Source organism: Scyliorhinus canicula, chromosome 20 (genome assembly GCF_902713615.1).
Source record: "Scyliorhinus canicula chromosome 20, sScyCan1.1, whole genome shotgun sequence".
NCBI classification, from domain to species: Eukaryota; Metazoa; Chordata; class Chondrichthyes; order Carcharhiniformes; family Scyliorhinidae; genus Scyliorhinus; species Scyliorhinus canicula.
Genome location: NC_052165.1, coordinates 32,777,321 through 32,790,412, shown reverse-complemented (window position 1 = coordinate 32,790,412; position 13,092 = coordinate 32,777,321). Strand labels below are relative to the sequence as shown.

The window sequence follows — 13,092 nt, the reverse complement described above, 5'->3', positions numbered from 1 at the left end:
GATGACCAAGATTCATATTAACTCTCCACCTTTGCCCATTCGTAGAATGGACTTCACAATGAAATTGGAGAATTTGCACATGAGCGCAAAGAGCTCTTGCATTTTAATATACTGACTCTGGGTCCATGGCTAATATTGTGCCATATACAGTAGAAGTCTCCAAATGGAATCACCCCAATGGAGAGAGGATTGTTTTCTTTATTCCAAATGGTCTAATTAAAAATCATTAAAACAGTAATGATACACAATATCAGTAATATTGAATCCCTACAGTGCAGAAGAAGTCCATTTGGCCCATCGAATCTGCAGCAACACTCCAAAAGAGCACCTGACCTGGGCCCACTCTCCTGCCCTATTCCTGTAACCCCATAACCCCAACAAACCTTTTTGACACTAATGAGCAATTTAGCAATCCACCTAACATGGATTAGGACTGTGGGAGGAAATCAGAACACCAGGATCTTTGGACTGTGGGAGGAAACCAGAACACCAGGAAGAAACCCAGGCAGACAGGGGGAGAATGTGCAAACTCCACGCACAGTCATCCAAGGTCAGAATCAAACCCGGGTCCCTGGTGCTGTGAGACAGCAGTGCTGATCACTGTGTGACCATGTTGCCCATCAAAGTCACCAAGATCCACATTACATAATAATAATGGAATGGAACGTAACCATTCCCTTAAGCTACTTAGGGCTGGATTCTTTGTACGTCAACAACAATGCAATAACATGCAAAATCTATTCAAATAATTCTATTTATTACATTGATTTTCAAAACATCTAATCTGCACTCATTGCAAATGGTTCAGCTACTTGGTTAGCAACCTATTAGCGAATCACGGACGACACCTTTACACGGAAGTATTTGCAACTGCATAACCATTAATAGATAAGTCGTAATCACGCCATTTTTTTGTTTGTCTAACAACAAGTGAAATAAATTTTGCCTTTGTATAACCTTGCTTATTTTTTTTTTTTTTTTTTAATAAATTTAGATTAGCCAATTATTTTTTCCAATTAAGGGGCAATTTAGCGTGGCCAATCCACCTACTCTGCACGTTTTTGGGTTGTGGGGGCGAAACCCACGCAACCACGGGGAGAATGTGCAAACTCCACACGACAGTGACCCAGAGCCGGGATCGAACCTGGGACCTCAGTGCCGTGAGGCGGTTGTGCTAACCACTAGGCCACCGTGCTGCCCTATAACCTTGCTTATTAACTGACATTCAGTTAATGGATATTTGTATACAAGAAATATCTTTGTGCATCAAAAACTTGTGATTTTGCTACCTACTCCTCTCCATTAATAGTATAATGATCTTGTATTGTGTATGGAGTCTTAATACCTTCTGTAGGACATCTAACGCTATCAGCACAGCTTCTTGTAGACTAGTCAGTATAGCTTCAGTGTATGATGGAAGAATGAATGGAGAAGCATCAGAGCTGATTGGAACTGAAACGGCACCGTGCAGTATTACACCCAACTTCTTTAGGTCCTCCATGCTGAAGCCTGTCTTGATGTGCTGGTACAGAGCCGGGAAGATCTGCACAAGTGCTGTGAGGAATGGTTGACTAGGAATGAAGAACAGCTTATCACAGGTGGTTGGTGGCTTTGTGCTCTCCGAACCTATCTTGTACCAGGTGTTCCACGCAGCCCACCACAAGGCAGAATCCTCAATCTCATCTGTTGCTGCATTCACTTCAGCTCCGTTGTATCTTCCTAGCCTATCACCCAGTGAATCTGTCCTGGACAGGACTCTAGCTGGCCCCGGAGGAATCAGCGGCCCCACAAAAACCGGCATATTAACCCCAGAAAGACCTTCTGGCTTGTCGCACTCTTTTACGGGAGTCACAATCTGTAAAATTTCCTGACAACTCTTCAGAGCTGCCAGTGACACTTCGCTGTTCTTGCTTAGTGCAGCTGACTGGATATGATCCAACAATACATCCCATGCTTTCGAAAAGTCCCCTGCAAGAAATTAAAATAGATGCTAGTAATAGATGTTCCAAAATTTTAAACGGTCATCTACACAATGCTAAAAAAAACATGGACAGGTATTTAGTGGGGAAAAAGATATTACCTAAAGACTGAAGTAAGTATCTTCTGGTGTTAAAGATTCTAGCCACTCCAGCCAATGTTAAAACCCACGTCTCTGCCCATTGCTTCTCTGCTGTGTCTCTAGAATGATGAATAAGGATATTTCCACCACCAGACTCAATCTTCTCTTTGTCGGCCGTAGTGGATGATTCTCTAACCCGACCCAACAGGGGAAATAAAACCTAATGTGAACAGGAAACAAACAGGATTTAAGTACAAAATCTGCTATCAGAATACAATCAATGCAAGAAATGTCAGTTCAAACAATACCTATACATTATCACAGACAAATGGGCTGCATTACTCATCTTAATGTGAGCTCATACTGGATCTTAAACATGACAACTCCTTTTCCAAAGGCACTAATTTTGCTGGAGCAGACGTCAAATTTTCTTCCAAAGCAAATTCCAACTTCTTGGTATTTTCTTTAAATTAGAGCATCTCTTATTGCATAGTCCGAGGGTGAAATATAGATTGCCACACTTTGTGAATTAACCCTTTTCCCCCATATCACAACATGTCCTGAGAATACCCCAATATCTCTCTGACATGTTTTGAGCTTGCACGATTCTAATGCATGCTGCTTTGTAATACTGTATAGACATCCTTAAGACATCCCTGCTAGGTTCTGCCACCAACAAAGTCAGTGCTCAACTCTCAGGACTAGTGGAGAACATACACAAGCTCACTTTTAGCTAGAACAGCAGTTAATTAACAGAGATTTGATTCACAAAAGAATAGCATTACTAAATATGCCTGAGGTGTTCAAGAGCATGGGGGCCTGGAGAGATTAGTCAGCAAATTCTGCCAGTCTGGATCTATACAGTGACAGATAAGCAGTCTCTTGATGAGGAGCTTACCACACACATTTCCAAGGATCGGTGCAGACTCGATGGGCCAAATGGCCACCTTCTGCAGTGTAGGGATTCTATGGTCACATAGGCAAACACCAGATGGGGCAATGAAAAACAAATCGACCTGCAGGTCCAAGATCTAAAAAACCTGTATCCTCAGCTGTCAGGTGACAAAACCTAGACAACTTACACCTACCAAGTGTGATGAATGTAGGAATTTCACAAAACAATTTTTAATATGTATTTAGTGCAGTAAGGGTTAAAAACCTGGGTTTGGAGAGCACCATGGTGGCACAGTGGGTTAGCCCTGCTGCCTCAAGGCACCAAGGTCCCAGGTTCGATCATGGCTCTGGGTCACTGTCTGTGTGGAGTTTGCACATTCTCCCCATGTTTGGGTGGGTTTCGTCTCCACAACCCAAAGATGTGCAGGCTAGGTGGATTGGCCACGCAAAATTGGCCCTTTATTGGAAAAAATGAATTGGGCACTCTAGATTTTTTTTAAAAACTGGGTTTGCGGGTGTATGACTGTAGTAGTTTTAAAATCCCGGTTTACAAGACCAGTAGACACTTTTGGCTTCAAGAAATAATTAAAGCAGCACACAAGTTGGGCTAATGGGGTTTTGTTTATATGAAGAAGGTTCTCTGGGGTGTAGATAATTAAAGACATTTTTTTTAGATTTAGTAAGGTGGTGTAGTTAATGGGGGAGCCAGGGATTGAAGCAGTCAGGTTTTGTGTTTCAGTTTGAGATTAAGTTAAAGATTGGGATGTGGCCAGACTAGTAGTTTCTCTCAATACAGTTTAGTTAAAAAGATTTTGCATGTGAACAGAGTAGCAGTTTATGAAAAGGCTGACCGGTTAAACAGTAATTAACACAGCCAAGAATCTGCAAGCTAGTTCCCTGAAGGATCTTTCTCTCTCAAAGCGGTTTATCCAAACCAGTATTCTTGTTTGGTTAATTATATTTAAAAGTGAATTTTGACCTAAGATGGTTTTGCTTGAGTGGAGATAAAAGATAACAGTTCAGATTTTGTGTTTCATTGGCATTGTTAATCATTGTTTTACTGATAATTGTAAGTTATTTTCTTTATGACGTTAAAGTTAGTAATAAATTTGTTTTAATATATCTTTTCCATACTTGTGCATGAAGTCACTCCTGGAGCAAGTATCCTTTCCTTAATCTTACAAATTAAATATAATATTGGGGTTTCTGTCCAGTATCCTAGCAACTGTTGGGGTCTGGTCCAGGACTGTAATACAACAAAACAGCTTAATAAATTCCACCTCTAGCGTCGATGATGCATCCAAGGCTTCACATGGAATCAAAGTCACCAATGAAGCTGTCCTTTCTAAGGCAACATGCTGAGCATGCTCGCGCTAATCAAACTAAGAAGGTTTACTGGCTTGGGCACCTACTTAGGATGGAAGATATTTGCAGGCCCAAGGATATACCATATGGGAAGGGATTAAGTGCCAAGAGACCAGCAGGGCATCCAAAGCTTTGATTCAAGGATGCTGTCAAAAAGCCTTCAACATTAATCATAAGTACAAAACCAGAGTTGACAATCGATGCAAGTGGAAACATTAGCTGCGAGCAGGAATCGCCATCACAAGATGTGGTTTCAGAAACTCCCAAGCAGAGACCAGCCCTGCAAACAAGGTGTCACAGATATTATCGCACACCACCAGCAAGGGAGCACTTGTGGCAAACTTCAACTTTCCAGAATTGTTCAGCCATCAAAAGTGCAGATGATCTCAGCATATTTATCAGAATTCTGGGGCTGCATTCCCATCATCTCTTGCAAATGGAAGAGTGAGTAGACATTAGAAACAACTTTTTTTAACAAACGAGTGGTTATGATCTGGAATACACTACCTGAGAGGGTGCTGGAGGCAGATTTGATCAAGGCCTCCAAAAGAGAACGGGATAATTATTTTAAGAGAAAACAGTTCACAGAGCCACGAAGAAAAGATGGAGTGGGATTGATAAGTTCCCCTTGTGGGAAGCTGGCAAGGACGATGTGAAAATGGCCTCCCTCTGTCCTGTAATCATTCTATGATTTGTCTTTTGTGTTTTATTAACTATTTTTGCTTGAAATCACACACACTTATAATCTTGACTTTACCTCCATTCACTTCGGAGTTTAAAAAAAAAAATCCATTTTAGGTCCTGTTTTAATCCTAAAATCCTTTAATAATCTCCTTTCTCCAACACTCTCCACCAACCGCATTCCTCTCCCATGTCCCTTTCCCAATTTGCAACTTGAAGTGCACAGCAAAATGGGAGTTTACACACCAGAGGTGTCTGTGGGGGAAGGGGAGGGCTGATGAGGAGTTAAAGGAAGATAGACCACGTGCTTCTGCACATGTGGATGAGATAGAAACAGAGGCTGGAATTTGAGTCTGAGGCAGCAAGATATAGAAAAAGAGAGCAGAACCTCATTTAGGGAAACAACTCAGGAGTCTGGAGCCTTCAACTGAGGTATTAGGGTCTGGGACTGAGTGCCGGTTGGAGGGCATTGCATTGAAGAAAAAACGTCAAGGAAACTTGGAATGCAGGAGAATGCAATATAATTAGAAGTTGAAATGTTTTGCTTCAGATCTTCATGCATAAAACCAAGATTTGGAAGTTCCATTCTCTGCACTTTGAATTTCATGCTTTCAGTCTAACATATGATAGACCACAAATTAACACTAACTATTAGAAATCAGTCCAAAACTCGGTTTAGAACATTCACTCGGCATTTTAATTTAATCTTTACAGGAAGTTCATGTGACAACACAGTGTTTAACATTTAAAATCTAATAAAATCTGATCTAACTAATAGATTAACCCCAAAGGAGTGCCACTGGCCTGAATTTTTATAAGCAGTGGGCACATTGAGCAGGGAGACAGCAGGGCCAGAGTGAGAGGCAGGGAGCATGCAACAGGATTCACGGTGGGTCTGAGCTGGGGGTAGCAATGTCTCAGCAGGAACCAGCTCCAAGGCCCTGTACTCGTGGCCAGGTACGAGAGAGCAAAGACAGGGAGAGAAACAGAGGGCCAAATTCATATGGCAGAGTAGGAAATGTTCATCACCATGGTCATGAAGTAGCATGGCAAGGAAGAAAGGGGAGGGAAAATATGAAACTGAGGGAAGGGAAAGTATGAAGCTCAGATGTGAAATTGTTGCTCAGCTAGAGCCCTTGAGGTGGTGGGGTCATCTGGTTCACCCAGTCTGTGTTATTTTCTGGCTTTTTTCAGTACCTTCCACAACACTGTATGCCAGGTCGCGTGCTGCAATAAAGTTCCATGTGCACCAACTGTAGAGAACAAGGTCTGTCCTCCACTCTTTCGGACAGCCGGCCTCGGATCTACGCACAGTTCTCCGAGCTTTGAGTAAAGGCACAGCCAGAGACAGTCAAATGGTGGAGCAGGGTGAAACGGCCGGTTTAGAGCGACTCCCTTTTCCTCCGCATGTTTTTGCAGCAAAGCTTCTTCCTTGTCTAATTCTTTTTCAATGATCTCTCCGCGTTGATAAAAATAGTCTGAAATGTTCCACTGAAGGGAAAATACACGAAAGGATGTTACAAAGATAGAGAAAGGTTGACACAGTAACTTAGTATACACTTAGCTTATAGAGGTCATCAGAGACCTTCTGAAATTCTACATTCTAAAACTGTAAAGGAAAACTCCAGCGGCATTGAAAGTTAAAATACATTGTAAAAACACTGATTTTTGTTCAATAATGTTTCTTTTTTAAGGATATATGAAATTTTATTGATGGAGAGGATATTGTTATTAGATCAAGATCTGGGCTCAAATTCTGCCTTGGCAGAGGGTGGAATTTGATTTCAAGAAAAATCTGGAATTAAATGATGACCATGAAACCATTGCCGATTGCTGTAAAATCCCATCTGGTTCACTAATGCCCTTTAGGGAGGAATAGTCATCATCCTTAACTGGTATGGCAGCCTGGCCTACATGTGACTCCAGATCCATGGCAATGTGGTTGACTTTTAAATGCCCTCTAAAGTGGAGGACAGTGAGAGATGGACAATAAATCTGGCCCAGCCAGCGATGCCCACATCCCGTAAATCAGCTTTAAAAATGAAATATAAATAATTTCAAATATATAAATGTCTGGTTCATTTACAGTTCATCTTGCAATAGAACAATGCTCCAAGTGGTTAACATAAGGTAGGCATTAAATAAGCAACATTCTTTCAAAAAAAAACCCAGCTGAAATCAAATCTTTATCTTAAATTGATTTTTTTGAGCTGGAACAGTCATGTGACCAATATATAGGGATGGGCACCAACAAAACTGCAAGATATCCAGTGTAGGTGATTTTCAGCTGTATCTAAAGTGGCAAACATGAAACGTGATCAGATTAACAGCTCCTGTCTACTAAAGAACAAGAACACCCAAATTCTTAAGACATCAACCAAGTGATTAAAAACTAAATTGTAATCAGACATTTGCTTGATTCCAATGTTATGAAGAGCAAAACAATCACCCCTGCTTAAAAGAAATGGCTCAGCTTCACGAGCAGCAAGTTATCACCTCCGCGATTATTGTTTTAAAAACAAATAGTTTAATACTTAATGAAAAATGAATCTCAGTGCTGGGGATTGGAAGCTAATTCCACTTTTGGCACATTCAACCAAAGTCAGATACAGGGCAATTCTAACTGGATTTAAGGTATAATGTTTCTGTCATATTGGACTCGATACGTTAACTCTGGTTCTCTTCCCATATATGCTGCCACATTGACTCGGTTTTTCCAGAACTTTCTGCTTTTATTTCAGACCTCCAGCATCTGCATGATTGTGCTTTTATTTGGATTTTAGATATATTGTGAAGCATAGTTAACAATCTCAAAATAGCAACTCTCTCATTGCACAAGAGCTGGACTTTCCGTTTCCCAACCACCCGTTGCATGAAATGAATGGATTTTTGATTATAGACAATCTTACGCTGTGGAACCAAACCCAATTTCACTGAGTTAGCATCGATTTTGACCCTGTTTTAGCTGCACTGGAGCTCAGGATACAAAGGTTGGAATACCAGAAAAGTATTAGAAAGTATGTACAGCAAGAAACAGGCTATTCTTCCCAATTGGCTTCGCGTTTATGCCAGACATGAGCATCCTCTCACACTCTCCCCAATCTGAGCCCCCCCCATGAACAGACCCGTCTAACTCTTCACCTCGCTCTGCCTTTAAAATTACAGAAACTTTGACAGTGTTCTATAAGGTGCAATTTGCAGTCACAGTGAAGGATGAAGTTTTAATCTATGACAACAATTTACCAAAAGCCCTATTGACGTCAAACTGATGTTCAGCTCTTGATTCTGAAGCCCAAAGCTGCCAGCTACATCCACAACAATCTGAAGGCAGGTGCTGGGCATGGTGGGAAGAAAATCAGTCACTACCAACTGTAAGCACTGGAATGCTGTGCGGATTAGAGATTCTCTGTGAAGAGAGAGAAAGCAATCCATTATCCCAATGAAATCATTTTGTTACTAGAGGAAAGTATTTAATGACAACAAAAGCCAAGGATTTAAATCCTGTCCTAATTAAATTTGTATCTTAATTACATCTGCACCCTCTAGAGGCAGTGCTTATGGATCAGAAAGTAATAGATCAGTCTCCTGCTTTGTTAAGGAAGTGCCATATTTTGGCATCAGAAATAAATAGGAGTCAATTACAGCTTCTGGAATTTTTCCAAAAACAACTTGCATTTATATCTAGCATCTTTCATGGAGCAAAATGTCTGAAGGCGCTTTACAGATGTGAAATCAGATTACAGAACAGGTGACCAAATCAATGCTCAAATCTTAGTTTTTTTCAGTAAAATACACTAAAGAACATGACCAGATTTTTGTAGTTTCATACATTGTTTTTTTTCCAGAAGATTAACAAATATTTTGATAATTTTTATGAAAGTCACAAAACAATGTACTCTTTATGCTGCTTTAAAGGCAGCTGTGAACCGATTTTATTAACACTTGTGAATTAGTGTTGCGAAGTTAAGTGTATACATAAGTCATTGTGTCATTTACAGCTTATAGAATCTATGCCAACAGCCCCCCACCGTGGAATCCAGTCATTCCCACTCCTCTGCTAAATCCCCCATGCCCTGCAAATTTACTTCCCCAAGTCAACATTCAATTTTATTTTGCAATCATTGATTGTTTTCACTTCCACTACTCTTGTGGGCAGCATTAGCCAAGTAATTACAACTTGTTGTTTAAAATAGTCCTTCCTTGCATTATCTCTGCATCTCTTGCCCAAAACTTTACATATGGGTCCTCTAGTCCTTGTACAATCAGCTAATGGGAGCAATTCTTCCTTGTCTGACTTATCAAAACCTGTCATAATCTTGGGTAAGCACGATGGCGCAGCGGTTAGCATTGCTGCCTCATAGCGTCGAGGTTCCAGGTTCGATCCCGGCTCTGGGTCACTGTCCATGTGGAGTTTGTACATTCTCCCCCACGTGTTTGTGTGGGTTTCACTCCCACAACCCAAAGAAGAGCAGAGTAGGTGGATTGGCCACACTAAATTGCCCTTAATTGGAAAAAATGTATTGGGTACTCTAAATTTAAAAAAAACCCGTCATAATCTTGCACACTTCCACCATATCTCTTAATTGCTTTTGCTCCATGGAGGACAACACCAGCTTTTCTAACCTAACCTTGTAACTAAAATCCCTCACGATTGGAACCAATCTTCTAAATAATCTCCTCTGCACCCTCTCAAAGACCTTTACGTTATTTCTAAAGTGTGGTGCAACTGGATGCAATACTCAATTTGGGGCTTAACCAAAACTTTATAAAGGTTTCGCCTAACTTCCCTGCTTTCGTGCTCAATGCCTCTATGAAGCTCAAGATCCCATTTTCTTTGCGAACAACTCTCTCATTAAGTCCCACCATCTTCAAATGTTGATGGATCTGCACTCGCATGTCCCTTTGTTCCTGTACATTCTTTAGAACAGTGTCATTAAGTCTTTATTTCCTCTCCTTAATCACACGATGGTGTGAAAAGGAGCCAGGGCAATTCAAATATAAATTTTTGATGGGTGGAAATGTTGATGCAGGTCTCAGCAATGGTATGTGCAAAGAAGTAGACAACTGAAAAAGAAATAAGCAGCCACTACTGACCCTTGGTCATTTCGGATTGCTTCTATGACTCCGAGCACCAATGGCCAGCCGGGCCCCAAGCTGTCTCCTTCATTCTGCAGGATCTGAAGCACACACTCTAACTGTTTCTGTCGGATGTCAGAGTGCACAATATTGGACAACTCCTTCAGTGGATTTAGCAGCAGCAACTGTAGCCTCTGTGTAGAAATGCAAAACAAAATTCAGAGGAAACAAAGTCAAAAGGCCATCGAGAAATAAGACCTTGTCAAGGAACACAATGTAAATTATAGAAGAAGAGAATCTGAATAGTGCTGAAAAGAGAGGCATGTTGATGAAGATTGTTGTCATGCATTCATCAGGACAAATGCAAGAATGCCAAATTTCAAACAATCAGCAAGATACATGATAGTAGAATTTGTTAGCGTTCCTGCATTTGTCTTGGTGAACGCAAGACTAACAACTTGGACAATATTAAAGTTCTGTACTACCAAGCTACTTAACTACAGAATCTACAAACACAAATTTAGGGCTTCAGAAATTCCAGTGTCTTACTCGATACCTTTCAAGGAACAAAGAAAAGTACAGCACAGGAACTGGCCCTTCGGCCCTCCAAGCCTGTGCCGACCATGCTGCCCGTCTAAACTAAAATCTTCTACACTTTCTGAGTTCGTATCCCTCTATTCTCATCCCATTCATGTATTTGTCCAGATGCCCCTTAAATGTCACTATCGTCCCTGCTTCCACCACCTCCTCCGGCAGCGAGTTCCAGGCACCCACTACTCTGTGTCAAAAAACCTGCCTCGTACATCTCCTCTAAACCTTGCCCCTCGCACCTTAAACCTATGCCCCCTAGTAATTGACCCCTCTACCTCGGGCAGATTGACAAAATTGACCTAGATCCCCGATCAAAAACAAAAGGCCGAACAGTGTATTTTAAATTGAAAGAAAAAATGACAGTCTAGTTCTTTGGTTATCTCTTGAAGGTAGGGACCCATGCAAACACATGAAGGTTGGGTATTCTTCTTCTCAACCAAAAGTCCAAATGCTGCTGCCTGGAAATTTGACTGCAGAAGGAAGTACAGTTAAGGCTGTTCCTGACGGCAGCACGGTGGCCTAGTGGTTAGCACAACTGCCTCACGGCGCTGAGGTCCCAGGTTCGATCCCGGCTCTGGGTCACTGTCCGTGTGGAGTTTGCACATTCTCCCCGTGTCTGTGTGGGTTACACCCCCACAACCCAAAAATGTGCAGAGTAGGTGGATTGGCCACGCTAAATTGCCCCTTAATTGGAAAAAATAATTGGGTAATCTAAATTTATAAAAAAAAAGGCTGTTCCTGACTTCACTTGGGGCCCAGTGTTCTGCGTGGTTCAGTAGCATGCTGCATTAACCAACTGATCGAAACAATGGATGCCAAAACCTATATAAATCTGAACTGTTCATGTGTTAAAATTCCATCGCTCAACTTAGTCAAAACTACAGTGCATTGATCATCTGCGACAAATCGTTAGCAGATTTGCAGTAAAATTGGTGCTTTAAACAATTGATTTAATGGTAGAAAATATTCCTGTACTCCTTTCACCGGGTTTACGCTGATTATAAATTAACTAAATTCAAATAAGGCTAATTTTATTGGTCACAGAAATGGCTTTAATTTTGTACTTGTGTACCTTAAATGGTTTTACTCAGCAAATTGAAAGTAAGCTTTGGCCTTTAGCTGCAGACATTTGTGCAGAAATTACTCCTGAAGGCAAAGAATGTTCAAAAATCATCACAAACCATGAAAGATTAGCGAGATGCAGTTTTGAAGCTAATGATGTATTGCAGGTAAAAGGGCTGATCACAGCAAGGATCCTTCGCAATCTGCCCAAGGTCTCATAACCACTTAAGTCAGTGATGGTTTCCCTACTGCAACCTGTTCTACTTTGTTACATTTGGTTGAAATGACAAATTTCCAATGGGAATGGATTTGTTCCGGGATCAGTTAAGGAGGTGGTCTGATTGAAAACCCGTTCTCACATAAATAAGAAATGTAACAAAGGCACCGCGAGCACACTCTCGGTTGCCATTAGGCCTCGAGCAGAATGCATTTAATCTATCCTCTGGTCAATGGCAGTACCCGAGTGAATGGGCTGTAAAATCTATTCCAGCTCATTCTTCCCCTTGATTACCTAACCTGATTTTGAGATAGCGGTGGATCATGTTTGAAAGACAATCCAGCTTTCATCAGAGCGGTCACAGCTTCTGCTCCCATCTCCCGCATCCTGGCATTTGGGTGCTGGCACACCTGAGAACCAAATATAAAAAGAAAACATTTCGGTATTAAGCAGGGGCCAGATGCTTTAAGAAACTGAACATGCAGAACCCTGAATACACTACTATCTCATTGATAAATTAGTGTAATTTAAAAAAACAAAAATATCAAACAGATCCTCAAGTAAAATCCAGTTTCCAAATTTGAAAAGTTGAATTCACATCACAAGTGAGAGATCAAATTTATAGAATTACTTTAAGGTTCAAGACTTTGCATCACAAACTCCAGATTTTCACATTTCTACAATTAGAGTATTACTATCAGGGAATCTACTTTCTTTAATTGTTATGTGCTATGAGGATTCTCAATTGCAATTAATGGTGTAAGCAACTTTTCATTAAAAAATGGATTATCAACAACATGCTAGCAAGAATACATTGCAAAGAACTCCCTTGCAACTTTCAGTCTCAAGTAATATTTTATGTCTGTGAAAATACCATACTGCAACTGATACTCACTGCCTTGGATAACCACCGTAGTAAGTTGACTTCAGCAAGAACATTCCCGGAAGGACATGTTAAAATATTTAGTGAATTTAAAGAACCTGGTTAACTTCTTAAACTTAGGAACAATCAGGGTATACTCACATCACAACTGTGGTGGCAGGGCAAAGCAGTGTCCCCTTCACTGATGCTGTAGCAACAACGCAAATGCACTCTAAATATGGAGTCACATCTAAACCTACCATCAGAGCAAAGTAGAGAAAGAAA

At 40.9% G+C, this 13,092-nt stretch overlaps 1 protein-coding gene across 1 annotated transcript in view; it reads right to left on the bottom strand.

The window, feature by feature from the left end:
* Positions 1-13,092, bottom strand: part of mon2 (MON2 homolog, regulator of endosome-to-Golgi trafficking) — a 163,345-nt gene that overhangs the window by 29,154 nt on the left and 121,099 nt on the right. Inside the window, 6 exon segments of the mRNA XM_038780176.1 lie at positions 1,346-1,968; positions 2,081-2,279; positions 6,197-6,490; positions 8,243-8,405; positions 10,094-10,269; positions 12,245-12,355. Coding sequence (XP_038636104.1) covers positions 1,346-1,968; positions 2,081-2,279; positions 6,197-6,490; positions 8,243-8,405; positions 10,094-10,269; positions 12,245-12,355 — 1,566 coding nt within the window.